General features: G+C 47.9%; 1 protein-coding gene across 1 annotated transcript in view; it reads left to right on the top strand.

Moving 5' to 3' along the window:
* The first annotated feature begins 6,163 nt into the window (after nucleotides 1-6,163).
* Nucleotides 6,164-23,168, top strand: part of LOC142578702 (histone-lysine N-methyltransferase SMYD3-like) — a 55,868-nt gene continuing 38,863 nt past the window's right edge. The window contains exon 1 of the mRNA XM_075688202.1: nucleotides 6,164-6,463. Within this exon, the coding sequence (XP_075544317.1) occupies nucleotides 6,357-6,463 (107 nt within the window). The 5' untranslated portion in view covers nucleotides 6,164-6,356. The remainder of the gene's footprint in view (nucleotides 6,464-23,168) is intronic.

Below are 23,168 nucleotides of genomic sequence, written 5' to 3'. Positions count from 1 at the left end.
ACATTCGACTTGCCCCACAAGCCATGACCAACGTCCTGCTTTATCTAGCTCCACCTGTGCCTGACGGTGACTGTGTTGTATCTCCTCTCGCGGACGTCCTCCTTGCCCATCAGGTTGCTCCCGCACACCGTCATCGGTATCACCAACAACTCTACCAGCCTTCATCTCGTCAACTTCGGAATCAGTTACCAGGTCCTACCGTAAGGCATAAGCATAGGTACGCTGTACTCCGGCTAAGTTTGCAAATTTTTAGCATTGACTGCTGATATTACGTCGTCTCCCGTTGACTCTTCATCTTCTTTGCTGGCTGTACTTCTTCAGCTCACAAACATGATTGGTCCTGAACTTCCGCCTCACTACGCCGACCAGTTATGCCACCTGCTCTCCGCGTTCAGGGACATTTTTGACATGGGTCGCTCTTAAGGCCAGACCTCTCTCACAACACACCGTAGTGACACCGATGACGCACGCCCTATTCTTAGGTGACCATACCGTGTGTCCTTACACGAACGACAAGTAATTCAAACGGAGGTCGAGAAGATGCTCTCTCGAGAAATCGTTGAACCATCATACAATCCTTGGGCATCCCCTGTCGTTCTAGTTAAAAAGAAGGACGCCAGCCGGCGCTGCTGCGTGGATTACCCGCACCTCAACAAGATCACAAAAAAAAAAAGACGTTTATCCTCTACCACGCGTTGATGACGCCTTCGACTGCCTCCATGATGCGAAGTACTTTTCTTCCATCGACCTTCGTTTCGGTTACTGACAGATTACCGTCGATGACATGGACCGCCAACCCGCCGTGGTTGCTCAGTGGTTATGGTGTTGGGCTGCTGAGCACGAGGTCGCGGGATCGAATCCCGGCCATGGCGGCCGCATTTCGATGGGGCCGAAAACACCCGCGTACTTAGATTTAGGTGCACGTTAAAGAACCCTAGGTGGTCCAAATTTCACGAGTCCTCCACTACGGCGTGTCTCATAATCAGAAAGTGGTTTTGGCACGTAAAACCCCATAATTACAATTGCGTGGGCCGCCGGAAAACCACCTTCGTAACACCCGATGGCTTATACCAGTTCAAATTTATGCCTTTCGGTTTATGTGATGCTCCAGCCACTTTTATACGCATGATGGACACACTCCTGCACGACCTGAAGTGGTCCATCTGTATTTGTTACTTACGTGACGTCATCGTTTTTGCTCCTATATATACATTTGCCACGCACCCTGGAGCGCCTCTCGTTTGTTCTTTCTGCTTTTCGCAATGCTTGCCTTCAACTTAATTCGTCTAAATGTTACTTCGGACGTCGCCAAATTACTATCCTCTGTCATTTTGTTGATTCATCTAGTGTGCAACCAGACCTAGGAAAAGTTCGTGCCGAATTTTCCCGTGCCAACATGTGTAAAGATTCCCGGAACTTCGTGGCCCTGCGCTCGTGCTTACGCCGCTTCATGCACAATTTTGCGGAAGTCGTCCGCCCTCTGCTCGTTTGAAAGCAGACGTTTCATTTCCTGCGGACATAAACAAGCAGCCGGCTTCTCGAAGCTCATCTCTCTCCTAACATCTCCACCCATTCTGGCGCACTTCGACCAGTCTGCTCCAGTCCGCACTGATGCCAATAGTCATGGAATCGGTGCCATTTTTCGACAACGTCAGCGAGGCCACGAACGCGTCATTGCCTGCGCCAGACGTCTGCTTTCTCCAGCTGAGCGGAATTTTTCCATTACTGAACACGAGCGCCTTGCACTTCTATAGGCCGTAGCAAAATACCTATATGGTCGCCCCTTTACTGTCACCACAGACCACCATGCGATCTGCTGGCTTTCGTCCCTCAAAGACCCTACAATCGCCTTGGTCGCTGGGCGCTGCGCCTAGAGGAATACTCATACACAGTTTAGAACGACAGAAAGTTTAGCTAGTTGGTAAGGATTCATTATGGAAAAAAGAGGTGAGTTGTGCAGACAGGACACAAGAGTAGAGAAGTGGACAGCACGAACGCCGACTATCCACTGAAGGGAGCACTGAGGCGAAAAAATAAAGAAGACACAAAACTCATCTGCGCAAGCTCAGGAATGGTATCACCACGTGTCAGTCGAGTACATGTGCTGGTCTACGTGAGAGATAACTGTTAAGGCACTTAATCTATTCCTTATGTAATGTAATCGAAGGCTGACTCACGCACGCACTTCCACCATTATAGATATGCCACGCTTCTACCATAAGACGCGTATATTCATTCTTATGCCTGTACAATATCGCGCATTCATCTAACTCAGGCGTGCAGTTACAATCTTGGCAATGAAGGGAAAGCTCAATCCACCGGTTAACGACCTTTTATGTTCCATTAGCCTCTGATTGATACACTGCCCCGTTTGCCCTATGTAGAACTGGCCACAGCTAAAGGGAACATTATAAACCACACCCATACGACAGTCAGTAAAACTGTTGTTCTTATTGTGCTTCACTGGACAAATATTTGTTCTTTTTTTGCCTTGTACCTGCTCCTTTTTCCTCTGTACGGCAGCGCATATCTTACCTAGCTTATTGGGAGCAGTGAAAGCAGCATTAACATCATATCTACCTGCAACTTTTTTAAGCCTGTGCGACACTGAATGAATGTACGGAATAGCCACTACTCTTTTTTTGGTATTACTGCTTTCTGTAATCACGTCCGTCCCCCTCGAAACCGACTTCTTTAGGCGCTCAGCCACTGTGGCCACTGCTACATTAGGATAACCTGCTTCTGATAGGCGCCGGACCTGCGCATTAAAACTGGCGCTCATTTTGTGCATGCAGGATCTGGTGAGAGAAGACTTAAGGCACGACATGGAAATTCCGTTTTTTACTACTTTGGAATATCTCGTAAGTGGTGCTAGCCTGCGGATTTTTTGCTAAGCAGGCATGGCTTAACTGCTCCTCGGCTTTCATTTCGCAAGCTCAACATGTGCCCAGAAACGAGAAAATCAAAAGTTAGCTAGTAAATATTTCAATTAGCTGTCTGGACATTGTGATTTCTATCAATCTGAAAAGGCGGAACAGCGCTGTCTGTCACAGACAATTTTCAAAATTTAGCCGTACTAATAAATTACACTTCTTTTACAACAGCAAAGCGACGCCACTCGCTTACTGTAATAGAAAGTTTGGCGAGCCACAACAAACAAGAAAAAAAAAAGAAGACGTACGGCGATGTCGTTCCGAATTTACTGCCCGTGCACGCCGGTACGTATCACGACTTTCGACAGCATTTACACGGCTCTAGTTAATTGTTTATCGGCAAGGAAGGACTCCATTCCATTCTAAAAGAACCAAATACTCAATATCGCAAGTTTTGAGGGCATTTATCTTTGCCAGAACCACCTAAGTATGATAAACTGTTTTGAAATTCATTAAGCCCCATCGCCCAGTTTTCGGCGCGAAATTCAAGAAAGCAAAGCTTGTTCGTTATTTATTGCAGTAACAGTAAACATTTTACCGCCAAATGAATGAAAATAAAGTTCGGAAAGAAAAATTTACCAGCAAACATGATCTAGTGTTGCTGTTTCGTGTTCTCTTTAAATATCTTCTCGAACGTAAAGAAAACGTGCGGTATACTGCGCATATGCTGCAAGTTTCTTTGCGCATGTTGCATACGCAGAACTCAGATATGGTACAGAGAACGCTTACGCGAACGATCGGGCTTTTCGGAGCGCAGCACCTGAAGCCACTCGCAGAGCTGATGCCGGAGCACAGTGGAAGAGGGAAGCGCGCCCGGCTGCATACACACGCGTGACGCGTTTCGGCGGTGAATGTATACGGTGTGTCGCTGCATTGCATCAATGCTAATCGCATTAAGATAGACATCCATCGTGAGATGGATTCTGCCGGACTTTTCTTTTTTACGTTTCTTTTATGAACAGAAACAAACGAGAAAAGGCCGTGTTTCCGACGGGCTACTGGCGCCGGTTCTCCGAATCGACGCTAGGCCGCTGGGTCTTTTAACAGCCAGCTTCCGACATCTGACAGCCCGGTGAACGAATGCACTACCGCGGGCCGTCGCGGCCCGCTTGGCCCTGCACTTATACACGAGGGCCGTGAAAATAAACCGGCCGCGGCTGCCGCGCCGTGGGCCTTGGAAGGGGCGGCGATTGGATGCGGTGGCCGCGCGGCGCACCTGCCGGCAGTTCGGCCGCGGCAATGCTGGGCTCGCGCAGGAGGGCTATTTTCAGGCGGTCGAGCTCCTGAACGAGCCCTCGGCCTTGGTGGAAATAGCCGGGCAACACTGGGCACCTGCCGCCGCTCATGCACCGCGCCCTTCGCGCCGATGCCGCTACGCGCGCCGGACGCGCTGCGCTTTGCTACAACGTGGCTGACAGCGCGAGTCGTGAACGCGAGGTGCGCGGACGTTGCCGGCTCCATTGAGATCGCCTCTGTGCATGCGTGCCGAAGCTCAAGCTCACTATTTGGTAGTGTCACGCAAGAGGGTCGCCATAGAGGGCATTGACTCAGTCTTATACGGGGGTGTTCATTTTTAACTTTTACGGATTTTTTAAAAAAATCGCCCGTAACAGATAGCGTATCTCTTGTCCTTCGGCTGGATTATTCGAAGAGGCGCGACGCGTTACCAGCACGAGAAATCGAAACACATATTCAACTAATTAACAAAAATGCGCTAGTTCACTTCCCAATTACTTACTTTACGGCTCATATTGCAATTTACGTATTGCAGTCGGTGAAATTGCAAGGCTTATCATTTTGATTTTCCAGGATGACACCACTTTCGAGATATTGTTTAACAAAGCGTGTAGCTAAATACACGGCCGTTCCAGTTACTTTTGTGCTTCATTGCATAAAGGAGCGGAAAAGTAAGTGGAACAACAGTCAATTGTTACGGCGAATTTGATGGCGCATATCTCCAAACTTGTGTCGTTCTGGAATTTAATTCCAAGTGGATACGCCTTGCGAATTCACCGACTTGCAATATGCGGCGTAAAGTATTTAATGAAGAAGTGTGAATTAATGAATGCTTGTTAATTAGTGGAGCATGTGTTTCGGTTTCTCGTGCAACTAATGTCCGTCTCCTTGAATAGTCCAGCTGAATGACTAGAATTATGTTATCTGCAACAGGCGATTTCCAAAAATTCAGTAGAGCTTAAGAATACTGCGTAGCCATTTTCAACTTACCAGTGGCGCATACTTCTAGCTTTCGTTGTAACAAAGTGATGGACGTTTGGTAGTGTAGGGGACAAGACGAAACGGGACGAGCGTTTACATACAAATGTTGAGTGACTACGTGCCAGAAAATTTTAATCCAGGCAAAGATGCTAGGAGAAAAAGAAAGGAAGATGTATTGTTACAGTTGTGCAGTTAGTCTATTTGCAACAAAGCGCACTCGTTTTCCGCCAGCTTCAGCGGTGACCCGTAAGCAGCGGAGATTTTCATAAATCACTTCGTCTACCCGCTTCTGTATAATTGTTTGACAGTTATGTGCAAAGAAAAATGACGGTAATGTCCTCGTTTTTATAGGTATGTGCACCAGCTGTAAGATCGCACAAGAGTTAATCGCCAAGTACAGAGGAAAGAACCAGCCAGCCTTCCAATTTTGAATTTTCAACCCGTGTCGGCTAGGAAAAAAAACCTTGTTCATTTAGCAGCAGGTAGCTCACGTGGAAAACGGCACCCATGGACGTCGCGATCAATGCGTTCTCCCACCTAAACCTATCCCATTTCAAATTCAAGTTTCAAATTCAAGTTTATTCGACATCGCGCCGCGGCAGTCGCTCCAGAAGCGTAGGCCGCAAAGTTTGCTCTTTCGCAACTCCGACGGCCGCTGTGTGGTAGAAATACAGTGCAGTGTACGGTCGACGTTGGTCGCGGCAGCCTGCAGGTCACCCAGCCGCACTGGTTGTTCCGCTTAACGCAGGCTAACTCTAATGCGACAGCCTGAACAATAGCGTTTATTTCGTCCGTCAAAACGCCGCGGCCAACCGCCGTCCGATGGAATTTTGCCATGTCCCGTCGGAACCAACATGGCGAAAGAAATCCGTTGAAGGGCGCCCTCTCGACGCGCCGTCCCGCGTTAAATCTGGCGGAACATTAGGCGGCGGCGGTTGCACGGTGTGGCGCAACCTACGAGGTCTGGATCAGAGCTGGTGGCGGGCGGGTTGAGGGGGGGAGGAGTGCGCAGAGAGGAGAAGGACGGGGTCCGCGCCAGGAGTTGGGAACCGGAGTTCGCACGCGCAACAGCGCCGGTTCGCGGCTGCCAAGAGCAGGCCCGTTCTAGCGTCGACGAGGTCTGGGTAGACGGACGACCACTGTCAACGGTTTCGTCGAAGAGAAGGGGAGAAGGGCCACTCTACTGCCCGTTCAAAACCCGCAGCCATGCTGTCGTACAAGCCGGGCGACCTGATCGTCTCTTCCACGCCGTTCGCATATGTGGTAGACCCGCTGAATGGAGCCGGCAGGGTGTGCGATTACTGCTTCAAGAGGTGAGTGGCGCGCGCGTCATGTCAGTCGCGACGGGCAGACGAAATCGAAGCTGTTTAGAACGCAAGATGCCGTAGGATTACCGCCATGTCTGCCGCTGCAGAAAGCGGAAGCAGGGAAGTGCAAGTGTTCGTCCGACAGAAGGCACAACGAGCCACTTTTTTAGCAAACGAGATTTATTTTTCTGCTTTGACGTCAAGCTCCCGCGGCGTGTGCCTATAGACATGCGCCGCCGTAGCAGACGACAACGGATTTCGCGGTTTTAGACGCAGTTTCGATCGGCATACGCTGCTCTACGCTTTAAGGTTTTGTCAGTCATTACTTTTTGATCTTTTTCGTAGACAGTAGTGTATTAACTATTCAGCAAACGTATGTGGATGATTTTTTAATACATATGCCATATATAGCATGTCTGGGGCTACTGCAAGCGCACAATTTCACTAGAGTGCGACTAAAAATTACTCGCACCCTTCTCGCTGCTGTTGCGTTCATTAATATTTTTTTTTTGCCGCTTCCGGAATGTGCACATTTGCGCGAATGCATCATACCATCACGTGCTGCAGTTCCACTCATCAAAGCAATAGCTTTCTCTGCGTTGTGGAAAATACTTTATTCCAGCCTTCGGATTCGGGACCTACTGACGCAGACCTTTTATAGCAAAAAAAAAAAAGAAAGCTTCGTTTATGAGCACTGCGTCACTGACAAGTTTTCCAATCGAGTTACAGCAACGCTACATTCACCTGGTTCATGAATTAAATAAGCCTGATTCAAGATCACTACGCCGAGAAATCTAGCTCTCTGCTGACTCAGCACCTGCACTATCTGTTACAGTCGCCTACAAAAACTAGTCAACAATGAAACTTGTTTGGGCCAGTTGGGTCATAGCTGAAAACCTTGACGAGTAGTGTAATGATCAACCTGTCGGGTGTGAGGCGCTCAGGCGGGCTTTCCCACGTCGACACGATTGCAGTCTTCTCCGAATCGACGACACGCTCTCCGAGCTCACACAAAAGGGTGCAGGGCAAACCAAAAAGGCAAGAAGGCGCCCTCGCGCTCTCCGAGCTGGCAAAAGGATGCAGGGCAAACAAAAAGGCAACAAGGCGCCCCCCCCCCCTCCCGCTCTCCACAAGCTGACACAAAAGAGTGGACGGCGAAAAACACTAAATCTCCACAGGCTCCGGAAGAAGACGGCGACGACAATGGGACCGCCAGTGGTTATTAAATACCCCTGTTATTTTTATTTTTATTACCCCTGTTAAGGCCGGGCTGGCCCACGTGTTAGAGAGCCCGCGCGAGACTCAGATGAGAGTCACATCCATGTACCAATGAAGTGAATACAGCCTTTTCTACTTTTTTTCATCCTCACTATGCACGGCTTCGTCATCGTTTCCTGATTCCTGCAGTGAAGGCCCACCTGACCCGGTCGAGATTATATCAGCAGTGCAGAAAACATGGACCAAGAAAGACACAAGTACACAGGACGGGCACAAAGTTCCAACTGTATTCTATAAGCCGTTACAGACGCTTATAAATGCCCGACATCAACATGTGCCACGCAAGTTTCCTCAGAGTATCGTTTTTGCCGTTAACAAGAAAAGTTTGATAGCCTTGGAACTATCAATTGTCAAAGCACTAAGACCAGTCAAATCGCACTTGTCGATTTAAAACGTGTGTGCACACTATCTCGGGAAATAACCTAAGGAAAAGCGGCGAGTGTGGAAAGAAACGCCAGTCAACAGACCCCCAAACTAAAATTGACAGATTGCAGGAAACAGTTACAAAGAAATGCTCGAATGTACTATACCCATAACCACGATCAATGCTTATCCTCTTCCATCCAAGAAACAAAGTTATCTCTTCGTCAAGGACACTCATGGCATGCTAACGCATCTTTTTGTGCACCTGTTAATGTAATAAGCCTCACAAGCTTTCCAGTTTATCTTCCACTTTTTTTATAATCGTGTTTTCGAATACTGTGTAGACCTAAATGCCCCCCCCCCCCCCCCCCAACCCCGTTCTGCTTCGCACCGCCAAATCATGTTCTCTTGCTCTCTCGTTGAAGCAACATGGTGAAATAGTTGACCTGTCGTGTTTCAAAGGCGTCATTTTCTTTCTTTGCGTATTATTGTGCCAATACTTGCTAGTTTGCAGGGAGCTGAAAAGACTGTTGTAATGTCGTATCTATTCGCTACCTTCTTAACATTATGGGAAACCCAGTGCATGTAAGGCATCACAAGATGCCTAACACCTTCGAACGTTTGTTTACGTCGCTCAACCCCTTGCAGTTCTTGGAGGATACGTTCACTTACGCTTGTAATTAAATGCCAGGGGTAACCATCTTTTTCTAAGCGCAATTAATCTGTAGCGCAAAACTCACTTCGAAGTTGTGGAAACATGACTTCTGTAGGGTAGAACGGCAACACGTTATGACGATTGCCATTTTGGTTATGTTAGAATGGGCGCTGTTATATATGGAAGTAAATACTTCGTCGTTCTAGGACTGTTCAGTCAGCAGAAATGGTCTTTCTTGAAATCAAACTTTAAATCAAGAAAATGAAGTCAGTCTTTGTGTCGGTCAACTCGCAAGTGAACTTAAGGCCATCCGCGACACTGAAAAACTTCACTACTAGACCTTCAACAGTCTTTTCAAAATATTCGCACCTAGACGTTTGTACGAAAACCAAATAGTCATCTACGTACCCGAGTGCCGGTAGTACCAGTACCACGGTATCGAAAAGGCTACCGTTCAAACGGCGGTCCACTGAAGCAATAAAATATCGCTGAGAATAGACGCGAGAATTCTGTGAGCTTATGTATATTATATATCTGCCGTTAAATATATGCCTAAAGGGAAGGCACGGCAATGTTGCGTATGCCTAGAAAACGTCGCACATTCGTCCGAAAGGTAGCGATAGCAAAGTACTGGGCAAATACAAGAAGTTCAGTTCGTAGTTTTATTGACCACATAAACTGCAGTAAACACTTGCTTACTAATTAAATTAACAGTTATCGTGTTTGCGTTAACAGACAAAAATGAACAAATATCACTCGATGACCGCGAACACTCGGTGTCCAACGCTGCATGGCATGATGAAGAGCGCCGGCCTCGAGGAGTGAAAAACACTACTTCGTGCTGCCTCAGATCGCTTCAACACATCTCCGAATTTTGAGTTTACGCTACCTCCGGCCCTAGGTACGCTGAAAGACAGCGTACTGAAGCGATCAGCCATCTCGGCTAGCCCAGCTTTTGTACCCGCCGCAGATTGCCTTTCAGATAGGGTGCGCAGGCTGCGTAAGCGCTCAGCAGCGCGGTCAGTCCTGCGCAGCCATAGTCGGGCTAGAGGGGGAGACACGCGCTTCGTGCCTCCCCCCCCCCCCCCCAATGCGCGCTTGATCATATTACCATGTTCTCAATCCCTCCCTGCTCCCTACCCTCCCCCTCTTTTTTTTTCGCGCGCCATTATTGAGCTCGCGGGAGGTCGACGTGTGATCAAGCCACCATCCTTCTCGTCTCACCCTCGCACGCTTTCCCTCGCACCCACACCATACGGCGCGCGAGCCACGATGGGATCTTATCGCACTTCGACTTTATATGGAACCTCACGGCGTCACCGACGGTGAAAATTAGCGTGAAGCACGCATATAATTGCTATCAAAATAATAAAGCGTTGAACAACTTTGGCATGCGCTCTATCGTTCAAGTCGTAGTTCATGAAAAGTTTAATGTGCTTTCATCACGCCCCTTCTTGCGATTCAGCGTTTCTATATAAGAAGGGAAACAGTTTTATGTGTTTGGCTAAACGGTATATTGTTTAGAACCACAGCTAAGGATTTTTGCATACACCTCTCCACGGCGAAGTTTCAGTGTTTCACCCTTACAGCGCTAAGCACCGCTGTATACGCAGCTATAAGGTTCGAATCCAGCATGGGCGCATTTGTCTCTTCGAGAGCAAGCCATTTGTAAAGGAGAACGTTGCATCAGCTGCGCCCCAAAAGAGATGTTAACGTCTCTTAAGGAACTTCAGAAACATGTGAAAGGAACCGACGCTACTACAACAGTGTGTTGTTTCATTGATCATTCATTCCTTGCCAGCCTGCTTCTCGCTTTCCCTTTCCTGTTTAGAGTACATATATTTTAATAATAATAATAATAATAATAATAATAATAATAATAATAATTCCAGCAATCATCGAACGCACTGTTCTGAGTCAGGATCAGAAGTGGTTTTATTTAAGCATAAAATGAATTACAAAAATTTGTCTATACAGATGGAGGTCCCATAGTCAGAGACAGAATCGGCATCTCCTATGGTAGTGAATGTAGAAATATTAATTAAAGCAGCAAACACCAGTAGCGAAATCAAACAATAAAATACATCGCAGGCAAAAAAGAAAAGAAGCAAACAAAGGAACCAAAAGCCACAAATAGATAGGGTAAAAGCAAAGGTAATTCAACACTCCTAAGCAGTTGTCGGATGGTTACAGGGTGAAAATACTTAAATTATAAGAAAAAAAGAAAACATAAAGAAGTCGCATTTATTTTCAGCATTGTAAAAGAACCCCTGATGAGATGCTTTATCAAGAAAAGGTTGTGGACAGGTAGGTATGATAGGGAGCGATACAACAAAAAGAAATAACCACGATTATGCGGAATATGGCATGGGTGTGAGGAAAGCTTTCAGTTCTTTTTTGAATATGCCAATTGTTCGAGAGCTGATTGCCGGTGGTATGGTATTCCAGAGACGGACTCCGGTGAAGTATGCCGTTTGTTTTCCATAGTTGGTATGAACAGGAGGTAAAATTAAATTTTGAATATGTGCAAACCTTGTCAAGTTAGTATTCAATAAATTGGATTGAGGTATGATGAACACAGGAAGATGATTGTTGATTTCCTTGAATAATAATATAGCTAGCTTGTATTTTAAAGTGTTATCAACCGTTAGGATGTTGTTGGCATGTAAGAGTGCTTTAGCGTCACTGCGATAGGGACTAGGGTAAGTATTCTAATGGATTGATTTTGTAAATTTTGAAGGGAGACAAGTGGCGGCTGTAGGTATTGCCCCAAGATGTGATACAGTAATATGGGAATGAATAAAAGCGTAGTATAATGAAGGTAATGTAGGTTGAGAAATGATATCACGAGATTGAATTAAAACACGTATGCCATAAGCCATTTTTCTTCGCAGGTGAGCAACATGCGAGTGAAATTTTAAGTGACGGTCCAGTTGAATTCCCAAGAACGTAGCCTCTTCGTCTGCTGCATTTGCAATTTGATTTAAAAATACTTGCGGGATATAATCATGTACACGTTGGTGAGAGGGAAAGACAACGAACTTCGTTTTAGTGGGATTAATTTGCAATTTATTATGGAAGCACCAAGCCGCCAAGCTTGCCAGGTCATTATTTAGTTTGTGTGTCAGAGATTGGAGGCATTTATCAGTGCTAACAATGGTTGTGTCATCTGCATAAAGTAAGCATTCTGAAGTAGTAAGAGAATTTGGCAAATCGTTTATAGAAATTATGAAAAGAAGTTGACTTAGAATACAACCTTGGGGTACTTTTATATTTGTTACTTTAGGACTAGATTTATAACCTAACAGACTGACAACCTGACTTCTGTTGAGTACTTAATTTTTTATTAACGATAGTGCGGGACCAGTTATGCCTATTGTGTCAAGCTTCATAAAAAGAATGTGGTGGTCGATAGTGTCGAATGCTTTGGTGAAATCTACAAAAACAGAACCTGCGCAGTAGCCACCATCAATTGCTTTCTTTAGTTTTTCGGTTAAAGATAACAAAGCGAGGTCAGTGGAATATGCTTCACGAAAACCAAATTGGGAAGGTAGTAGAACCTGAAATTTATTTAGGTATTTCGTAAGGCGAATTTCAAGTAATTTTTCGAATATTTTACTGAAAAAAAGTAGTATGTAAATTGGTCGATAGTTGGATATTAGCGTGCAGTCACCTTTTTTAAAAACGGGAACGATTTTACTTCTCTTCAGTACTACACGAAAGATGCCAGATTTGAAAGCTAGGTTGATAATGGTTGCCAGAATATCAGAAACAGCATGCGCAATCATTTTTATGTGGGTTGGGTGAATACCATCAAGATCAGCACTTGCTGTTTTCAGGTTGCGAATGACGTCATGAGCTTCATGAGATGTTGCCGAAAATAAGAAGGATTGGGGTACACGACAAAGGGAAAGATGATAGTCAGCATTGGGGATGACGTCGGAGTGAAAAAAGTAGTTACTGAAGGCCTCCGCAATCTCTAACGGGCTGTCATACGTATCATTGTTGTACTGAATAGTATTTATGCTAGATTACCTTTCGTTCCTGTTCAAGAATTTGTTAACGATTTCCCATTTTTCTTAACATTTGAGCCAGCATCTTCGATTTTTCGCTCGTAATAGATCCTTCTTGCATTTTTCAGCCGTAATATAAGAGTGGTGCAAAATTTTTCGTAACGTGCAAGTATAGCTTTAAATTAAAAGACTTCCGTTTTGTTTTTCTATAAAGCTTCTCTTTGGCTCTCAGCTATTTCAATAATTTTTCAGTAATCCAAGGGTTCTGAGGACTAGCGTATAACTTTTTACATTTACAAACCTGCGTATGACTTTGAATCAGGGACAAAAGAAAAATGGATGAAAACAAAGAATAGGCAATTTGTGGACCACCTAAGGGTATTGCTGAGGGCCAGTTAGTGCGCATAACGGCATCAATGAACGATTCCTTGTCTAAAACATGCCTGGTGAAGGATTTGCAGGTTGGAGTAACGTAAAGCTGAAGCGCAAAAAAAAAAAATCGGGTAATGATCAGTGATGTCGACATGAAGAACCCCTGCATCCGGTGCTGGTGATAGATTAGAAAGTGCATGATCAATTAGGGTGCTTCCACCATTGATGCATCGAGTGGGAAGGGAGATTAAAAATTCGTATCTGAAACTCTGAAAGATACTGGAATATTTCAAAGAATTACGGGAAAATAGGTCAAGTAAATTAATGTTGAAATCACCCATAATCACTACATTTGTGCATTCAAGGACTAATGTATGTAATGCTTTGTGGAAATCTTCGCAGAAATTAATGACCGACAAGGATGGGGAACGATAAATGCATCCAAAGATGAAACTCATGTTGTCTAATTTAAGAAAATCATGGTTCAATTGTGCCCAGACACTTTCGCAGTCAGTTACATTTAACTCAATGTCATGTCGTCGTTTATAGTACGTGTTAGAATTGATATAAATAGCTACACCTCCTTGATTGCTGCTTGCTCTATGGGAGTTTTCAGACTTGTATGAAGGGAGACAAAACAGATTTTTGTCGTCATCGCAAAGCCAGGTTTCAGAAATACTGACAGGTGAAAAAGGATTGTTAAGAGCCGAGAGAAGATGCTGTATGTCGTTAAAATGGTTACGGATGCTTCTTGCGTTAAAATGAATAGCAGAGTGGGAGACAGGCGAAAGAAAGCTGCTGAGTTCGCCTATTGGGAAGTAGGTAGCCATAACTGGATGGACTTAATTACAACAGAGGGAGAATTTCAAATTGAACGTGGTCTGCTAACAGATTTTGGATAGGTCGGCTTCGCAAGTAATGCGAAGCTGGCTTTGATTTGATAGTTGTCAGTCCATAAGAACTTCCAGTTGTTCGTCTTTTTTAGGGACAGTGCCTGAGAAAAGAGTACCTTGTTTTCGGGTGTGAGGTGGTCGTTAATGTAGACAGGGCTATTGGCGGATCCAGACAATGTCTTCTAGGGCGCTATTCTGGACATTCCGCCATTTTCTTCGATGCGTGACGTAGACGCGACGCGAATAAAATGGCGCTGATGTCCCCATTTTGCTTTCGTAACATGACGCCAACTTGACGTTTTGCCTAAGAAACTGAAATAAAGGCACTGAACGTAAGGTTCTCGGTAAAGCAAAAGTTTCCCTCCGCAGTAAAAATAAAGAAGCTAGCTCAAAGCGCATTACTCCGACGAAAACGCTTATCGCTTCCGTCGTCTGCTTCATTAGCAAGGATGCGTGTCCCCGGCAAGTGGAATCAGTGATCGTATGTTGGCGCCAATGCGCTTGTTTTCTTCCTTGAGTCAACAGTGGTGATGCGCGCACGTGCTAGGCCACGTTATCGCTATCTCGCGAAACGTAGGTGACTCAGCCCGACTCGGTTGGCTGAGAAACGGCCGAATATCACCGATAGCGTTGCGCGCGCCAGAGGTATCCGCTTGCGCCACGCAAACGCCGGCGCTGCCATCTCTTGTTGCGCGTTAGGAAACTTCAAGGCGCCGCCTTACGTACATTCCTTTTTATTAATCAAAAAGACGCCATTGTCATAAATTTTGATTGTGCGAAAAGGCATTAATCTTGATTACAATACAAACGCAGCAGTGAAAAGTGGACAACGTTGCAGAAAGTTTGCTATGTTCAACCAATATTATTTCGTATAAACGCGTTATTTTAAAATATGATGGCCCAAAACACAACTGCCAACACCACCCGAGAGCGATGCAAATACTATGAGCACGCGTTATGAACAAAAGATTTTCATGGCGCCAAACGACGGAGAAAATGTGGCGATACGCATTACTCTCAATCGCCATTGCATATGGCTGCTCATTAGCATAATTCGCGCGGCTCGTCGCACTACACATTATGGCGGAAAATCTCTGCAATGGCGACCCAGCGCAACGTCATGCAACGTCAAATTGACGTTTACGAAACGGCCCTTCCTGTGACGCTCCCCACAGCATATTCCTTCAGCCAACCAGCCAGCTAGCTGGCATGGCGCATGTCTTGCGTCGTAACCACATATTCGTGAAATTGTAGATGCATTGCACTGGCTTCTGTACGCTACCGCTCACATTCTTTTTGAAGCACCAACGTCGCAAACAGCTGCCAAGGACCCAAAAAATTTATTAGTCCATAAAATTTGCAGCTCCACGTCACGTTTCGTCATCTTGATGAACACGCAAAATTGCGGTTTGCAAAACTTCCGTTTCCCGGCACAAATTTCAAGGCACGTGAGCTCTCCACAGCCAATCAGAGAGTCAACATGGCGAATAATGGCGGTCGTGGAGCCGCCATGCGTGTCGAGAATAAAGCCCCTAGGCACAGTTTAGCATTCCGAGCCTTGCTCACGAAATCAGCTTGTTTCTTCCGGGAGCAGAAACGATCGAGCAAGCAGATTTTTTGTACCAGATTTCACGGTCGCAACACGGTGAGCAATGTCAAGATCAGAGGGCGCCAGTTTGCACTCAATCCTATCACCTATAGTCTGCATGATTGCTGCGCAGTCTTTCCCTTCCGTTACCAGGATTCCCTTGATCTCGACGTTGTTAATCCGTGAATATTGCTCCATTTGCGCCACTTTATGAAATAGCACCGCATTTTGTGCTTTGAATGCCTTGTTCTCTGCAATCAGAGAGGCGTTATCCTGTCGCAAGCTTTTCACGAGGTCATTCATGTGCTCAGTGCTGGCTACCAGCTCATTCATTTGTTTTTTTTTATATCAGAGAAGTTCACACCAGATAGCTGTGCTTTGACAATCAACTTGTTAAATATAGCGTCAACCAAATCATCAGGACACTCGTCTAGTCTGGCTTCAAGCTCAATAACTTTTTTGTTCAGCTCAGCAACAGTAGGCATTGCGCAGAATTCAACTAAGCGGTACAGATATGCGCAACACGATTAATCGCAACAAGCGGCTACCAAACAACATGGCAGCAGCGAGAGTGCAACGAAACCGCAAAGAGAGCCTGTCAGTTGTACCAACCTGCACAATAAAAAGTCGTGCGTAAGGCCAGGAACGTTTAGTTAACGTATAATTGTGGCCCTAAGCAATCTCAAACAAAGTGAACTCAGTCAATAGCAGTAACGCTCAAGGTTCAACACCTCAAGTTCCGACGATGTCTCTTGTATGTCCTCGTCGTCAGCCGACGAAGGCGGAAGGCAAATGAACGAACCGCGGCGAAGCACGCAATGGTGAAAAATACGGGCTTCGCCGCGTTGGAGGCTTTTGTCACGCGGCCAACACTGCGCAGAACAGCCTGATGTTCAAGGTGAGTGAGCGGAGCGCGGCATCGCCGCTGGAGTTCCGTCACGTTCGTTCCTGCCGCTCGCGAAAGACTGACGGCCTCCTGTTGCATGCACCATGCACCTCCCCCAAAATACGCGCCAGCTGCCTCTGCAGTCGGCGCGCGCTTGTTTACTTATAGTGTACGCGAAAAGCCGCGTGAGCGGTGATTTTTTTCTCTTGCTTGGCACGACGTCTGACAGCGGAGCTTCGTTCCTAGCCTGCACCACGTATCTCTTCTCATTATCTAATTGCAACCGCCCTTGCACCCTTTTCTTGTGGTCGGTCAAAGAAGTGACTAGAGGTGGTTCTTCATTACGTCTAAAATAGATGCTGACTGACGTCCGCTTGCGTTGCTCGAGCCCATAATGTGCGCAACATGACTGCTCCGTTACCGTCCTTGCGACGGGCATGCCAAGTGGGTTGGCTTTTTGAATCGTATAGATTCGCAGAACAGAGAAAAGTTGCGGAACAAAAAAAAAGAAGGGACATATTGCGTTTTGCTTTTTTCGCAATACTAAGGCATATATAATAAAACGGGTGCATTTTACTGCAAGGGGAAAATTAGCGGGATAATGGAGACAGGCAGAAGGTGTCAGGGGGTGCACGTCAAGAAAGTCTGCGAAGGTCACATTTCCGCATTCATTGCTCCGGCTCCGTACAGTGACTGCGCAGACGTGTGTCTGCAAGTGCCACACTCCGCACAGCGAATCGTGAACATTGCAGCCCAGTATTCATTTTAGAATGTGAACTGTAAAACCCGGATATCTTCAGCTGGCTTTTCTGTCGTGTATGAGCGCGTCGATCCTGTTCTCAGCTGTTTCCATGTGCTTGCCTGGTGCCTGAGAGACGATGGCGTTCTACTATGCCGTCCATGAAATCCATGGAGTAATGCTACGTTTTTTGTGCTTGTCTCTAAGTATGCACGGGTACTCCCACAGCGGCCCTGACCGTAAGTATATTATAGGACGGGCACCGGTATCACATACAGTATACGTTGATATGATCTCGACCGGGTGAGGTGGGTCTTCACCGCAGGAATCAGGAAACGACGACGAAGTCGGGCATGGTAATGGTGGATGGATGGATGCAAAACTTTAATAAGGTCCTGAGGTACGCGACTCAGCGCGCTGCGGGCCGCTCCCACGTTGGGACAGTCAGGCCTTGCCCGACCGCCGCATCGTGGGCCCTCTGGACAGCCCATAGTTGCGCCCCGGCATCGGGGCTCTTGATAGCGGAGAGCCACTTGTCCACATTGATTTGTTCCGTGCCTCGTAACGAGGGGCAACGCCAGAGCATATGGTCCAGGCTAGCGATGTCATTGCAGTGCCTGCAAGAACTAGTGGCATAGGTGTCGGGATAAATTTTGTGGAATAAAGCCGGGTTGGGATATGAACCTGTTTGCAATAATCTGAGGGTCAATGCCTGCGCTCTATTTAACTTCTTGTGGGGAAGGGGAAAGTCTCTCCTGCCGAGATAAAAGTGCTGCGCAATTTCGTTGTATGTGGTCGGTTGATCTCTATTCTCCACCACTGCGGGCCGGCGTTGGAGTTCTCCATGGTCGCGGAAAGCGAGACCTCGCGCCTTGGAGTGGGCCAGCTCGTTGAGGTTTGTGGGGCCTCCCATGATGGATCCCATGTGAGCGGGGAACCACGTGAGAGTGTGGGTGGCGATGCTTTTGCCTTCGAGGATGCGACAGGCTTCCTTACACACGGCGCCAACGCTGAAGGCGCGGATGGCTGCCCTGGAGTCGCTAAAGATATTGGCATGTCCGTCGTCCAGGAGGGCCAAGGCAATGGCCACTTGCTCGGCCGCATGCGACGACGTGCTTCGTACCGAAGCGGCGTTAACGGTCGAACCTCTGTGGTTGATTGAAGCTACCGTGAAATTGTTGCTGTTTGCATACTGGGCCGCGTCAACGAAGCAGCTGCCGCCAGGGAGTTCGGTTGCGCGGCGTAGGAGCGCTACCGCTCTGGCCTTCCTTCTTTCCACGTTGCGCTGGGGATGCATATTGCGCGGGGCGGGCGATATGATGATGTTATCTCTCTGCTCTTTCGGAAGGCCCTGGTAGGCATTTTCGACAGTGGCCGGGGGGACGCCCATCTCTGTTAGGAGTCGTCTGCCTGCCCTGGTGCCGGAGAGCCTGAGAATCTGTGCCCTTTCTTGTGCTTCTGCAATCTCTTCCAGGGTATTATGAATACCCAACTGCAGGAGTCGGTCGGTGCGTGTGTAGTTGGGTAGTCCGAGCGCGCTCTTGATCCCCCTCCTTATCATGGCATTTAGCTTGTCTCGCTCGGCCCTCTTCCAGACGTGCATGGCCGCTACGTACGTAAAATGGCACAACAAGAAAGCGTGGACTAGCCTTAACAGATTCTCTTCGCTCAGGCCTCTCCTTCTGTTAGCTACCCGCCTGATTAGACCGATGACGCTGTCCGTCTTTTTTGCTAGTTTTTGAATGGTGATGTTATTCGAGCCCGCCCCTTCGAGTGTCATTCCCAAGATTCGAATGGACGCGAATTTGGGAATGGGATCTCCGCAATTGGTGTAGAGATTAATGTCAATTTCAGAGGGGGGTTTCCAGTTCTGTGGCTTGCGGCCCTTTCTACTTGGGCTGTAGAGTAGGAGCTCCGATTTCTTCGGGGAGCACCGGAGTCCCGTGTCGGTTAGAAAACGCTCTGTAGTGTCGACAGCTTCTTGGAGAGCGGCTTCGACCTGACCGTCACTGCCACCCGCGCACCAGACAGTGATGTCGTCCGCGTAGATCGTGTGACCGATGCCCTGGACCTTGCCTAGATACCTTGAGAGGTCGACCATTGCGATGTTGAAGAGGAGTGGTGAGATGACTGACCCCTGGGGGGTGCCTCTTCTGCTCAGCTCCATTTTCTCCGATTCCAAATCTCCAGCCTTGAGGATGGCGCATCGTTTGTTCAAGAAAGACCTGACGAAGGCATGGAAGGACGAGCCCAGGTTGAGTTTGGAGATGGCGTCGAGAACGAACTCGTGACGGATGTTATCAAAGGCCTTCTCCAGGTCCAAACCAAGGATGGCTCTCGTGTCCCGAGTGCAGCGTTCCAAGATTTGGATCTTGATAAGCTTCATGGCGTCCTGGGTGGAGAGGCCTGGCCTGAAACCTATCATGTTGTGAGGGAAAAGGTCGTTGGTCTCGATATACTCGGCAATTCTGTTATGGATTGCGTGCTCGGCCACCTTCCCTACACATGACGTCAGTGAGATTGGCCGGAGGTTGTCCAGGCTCGGCGGTTTACCGGGCTTTGGGATTAGTATGACCTTCGCCAACTTCCATTCTTCCGGTACAATTCCCTGCTCCCAAATCCGATTTATCTCATCTGTAAGAAACTCGATCGATGCGTCCTCCAGGTTTCTGAGAGCCTTGTTGTTAATGTGATCCGGGCCGGGTGCTGACCTACCGTTGAGGTCGTGTAGGGCGCGGCGGATTTCACTGATTTTGAAAGGTTCGTCCAGCGCGGAGTTCGGCTTCCCTTTGTATACTGGGTATGCCGCCTCATCGGCCACAGTTTTGAGCGGCAGGTACTTCCTAGCCAGCATCTCCAGCATGTCCTTTTCCGAAGACGACTTCTTGGCTTCGTGGAGCGCTTTAGCGAGGACACTTCTCTGGTTTGACTTGGTGCCGGAGTCGTCGAGCAAGTGTTTGAGAAGATTCCACTTCCCTCCCGTGCGCATCTGCCCATCAATTGAATTGCAAATGTCGTCCCATTGCTGCCTAGACAGGGCTTGGCAGTGCTCGTCGATCTGCTTGTTGATCTCGGCTATCTTTTTTCTGAGCTTGCGATTCAAGCGTTGGCTTTTCCACCTCTCGAGAAGTGATTGCTTAGCCTCGAGAAGGTGCGCTAGCCTGCTATCCATTTTGTCTGTCTGTAGATCCGTCTCTATGGTTTTGGTTGTGGAGCAGACATCTTGCACAATTAGTGCGCACCACTGGACGAGACTCTCCGGCTTTTCTCCACGGGCGGCGCGGGCCTTGCGAATCTCACGGAATTTGTCCCAGTCGGGCACCGAGAACGCCTTCTTTCGTTTCTGCTCCACTTGTAAGCTGGTGACCGTGATGTAGTGATCACTACCGAGGTCTATGAGCAGATTCGACCACATGGCTGAGCCAGCGTTTTTAACAAAGGCGAGATCCGGGACAGAGTCCCTGGTCGAGGAGGTGCCCCGTCTGGTGGGAAAGGCTGGGTCCGTCAATAGAGAGAGTCCCGCATCTCCCGCCTCCTGCCACAGGCTTCTGCCCTTGACCGTGTCGTGCGTGTAGTTCCACGCGTGAAAGGGGGCGTTGAAATCGCCGGCCACAACCAGTGGAGAGTTTCGGGCGAGTTTCGTCGCCCTAGTGATGATGGTTTTGAAACGTTGTCTGTGATCGCTCGGGCTGCTATATACGTTAAGTATAAAAATGCTAGAGATGTTGGATTGGCCTGGGATGACTTCTACTAGGGAGGTCTCCGTCTTGCTAGGCCGGACCCCTAGATCGTGTGCGACGAAGGTGAACTTGCTGCTGATTAATGTGCAGATTCCTCTGCCGTCCCCACGGAGAGCAAGAGCTTTGTATCCCTGGAGTGAAACCTGATCAGTCATCGTTTCTTGTAATAATATAACATGTGGCTTTTCTGTGTGAGTGCGAACAAACTGCTGCAGGGTGCATCTTTTATGGCTGAGTCCCCTGCAGTTCCACTGCCAAATCCTAAATTGGGTGTGTGGCGCCATCCTTGCTGTATAGAGTGCCTTCCGGCGTTGCTACTAGGGTCTCGAGGGAGATGGTTCTATTAATCGGTCCGGGCATGTGCAGTGGTGGCGGCGTAGGTACCAACGTGGCATCCGTGAAGTAAACGGGACGTACGTGAGTCGACGTCCTGATGTCCATTTCCTGCACCTTGGACTCTATCTCTGGCATTCTGTTTTCTAAGCATTGAATTTTGACATTTTGCGCATCTAACTTCTGATCCACGACCAAGAGTCGCTGATCCACTGCAGATAGTCGTTCGGTGATCTTCTTGATCTCGTAGCAGATTGAATTCAACATTTCTCTGACTTCGGACTTGGCTTTAGCCGGTACATTTTCGGGCATGCTGGGAACGGCCTTTCTTTTGGCAGGGTTGCCCGAGTGGCTCGCATCCACGACCATGGGAACGTCTGCGGTTTCGGGAGAGGGGGTCCCCGAGGGCGATGAACTAGGGACTGGAGCGGCGTGAGGTCGCCGAGAGGGTTGGGGAGAGGGGGTCACCGAAGGGATTCCTGAGGGAGTTGAATTAGGGACTGGAACGTGGTGAGGTTGAGTAGCCTTTCTGAGCTCAGCTATTTCGGCTCGCATTAACAAGATTATGCTGCGCATCTCGGCATTTTCTTTCCTAAGCTGGGCTATTTCAGACGAACCATGCTCTGGCGCCGCACCCCCAGTTACCTTTACGGCAGTAAAGGTAACTGCCGATCAGATCCCACGCACTGTGGGAATCGATGTAAGAGAAGCTTTCCGTGCTCGATGCTTTGGTTGACGATAATTAGCGGTGATGTTGACTGCTAAATCTTAATTTCTTCTATGTTTAGGCTAACACGAGAGTGGTGAGTTGATGTTAAACGTTACCTTGTGTGCGCCACTGCTGTTTGTCTGCGTAGTACACAGAACACACAGGGACAGGTGTTTGCTTGAGGCGTTGTTGTGCGCCATATTTTATAACCTCGGAGAGGGTTGAGCGTTGTCATTTTCTCACATGGCACATCGCATTGTGGCAGAAGTATTAAACTTGAATTGGATTTATCGGGCTGTACGTGCCAAAACCAAACTCGGATTACGAGGCAAGCCGTAGTGGGGACTCCGGGTTAATTTTGAGACCGTGATGTTCTTTAACGTGTCCCAAAATCTAAATGCCCGTACGTTTTCTATTTTGCCCCGTCGAAATGCGGCTGCCGCGATTGGAATCAAATCCACGACCAGCCGCAAAGCTAACGCGGCGGGCGCAGCAGTGTTGATTTGACGGTCGACCGCTTCCGTAGTGTCGCCTGGACGCTGTGGTGCGCTTTAATTAATGCGGCTCTGCTTCTGCACGCCCTCCGTAAGTTGCCCGCTTAAGATATTTGCATGGCGTTTATTTTTCAGAAATAGCAGCAACGTACTGTACCGTACCTTGAACTTCAGCTTATCCTTTTTCCGCGCCACCGCTGTTTCCCTGCCTTCTAACGTCACCTCCCCCCTCTCTTGTATGGGAACTGCCTCTTCTTCTCCCTCTCCTTCTTCTCCTCTTCTCTACAGTTCTATCTGCGTCCCCTCTGGCCTCGCACGTTAGTACAAGGGGAAGCGCTGCAGTTGCAATGCTTCTGAGGGGAGTCACGGATAATTACAGCTGTCAAGCGGCTAATGATGGCGACGGCCAGGGAGCTCCAGAGGGCCTTGCACACATTCGAGGCGGTGGGGTGAAAACGAGTTTCTCCCGTCGCCTTTCCTTGCTCTCTCGCTCCTGTCATCTATATACACACTCTGAACCACCCCCCGACGCGGTGTGCGCGACAGCAGCAGCCCACAGCAGCAGTGGGAAACTCGAAGGAAGAGGCAAAGAAAGCTTCGCTCCAAAAGTAAAAAAAGGTTGTATTCACTTCATTGGTACATGGATGT

The sequence above is a fragment of the Dermacentor variabilis genome, chromosome 1 (assembly GCF_050947875.1).
Source record: "Dermacentor variabilis isolate Ectoservices chromosome 1, ASM5094787v1, whole genome shotgun sequence".
Lineage (NCBI taxonomy): Eukaryota > Metazoa > Arthropoda > Arachnida > Ixodida > Ixodidae > Dermacentor > Dermacentor variabilis.
This window is presented reverse-complemented; position numbering and strand designations above follow the sequence as displayed.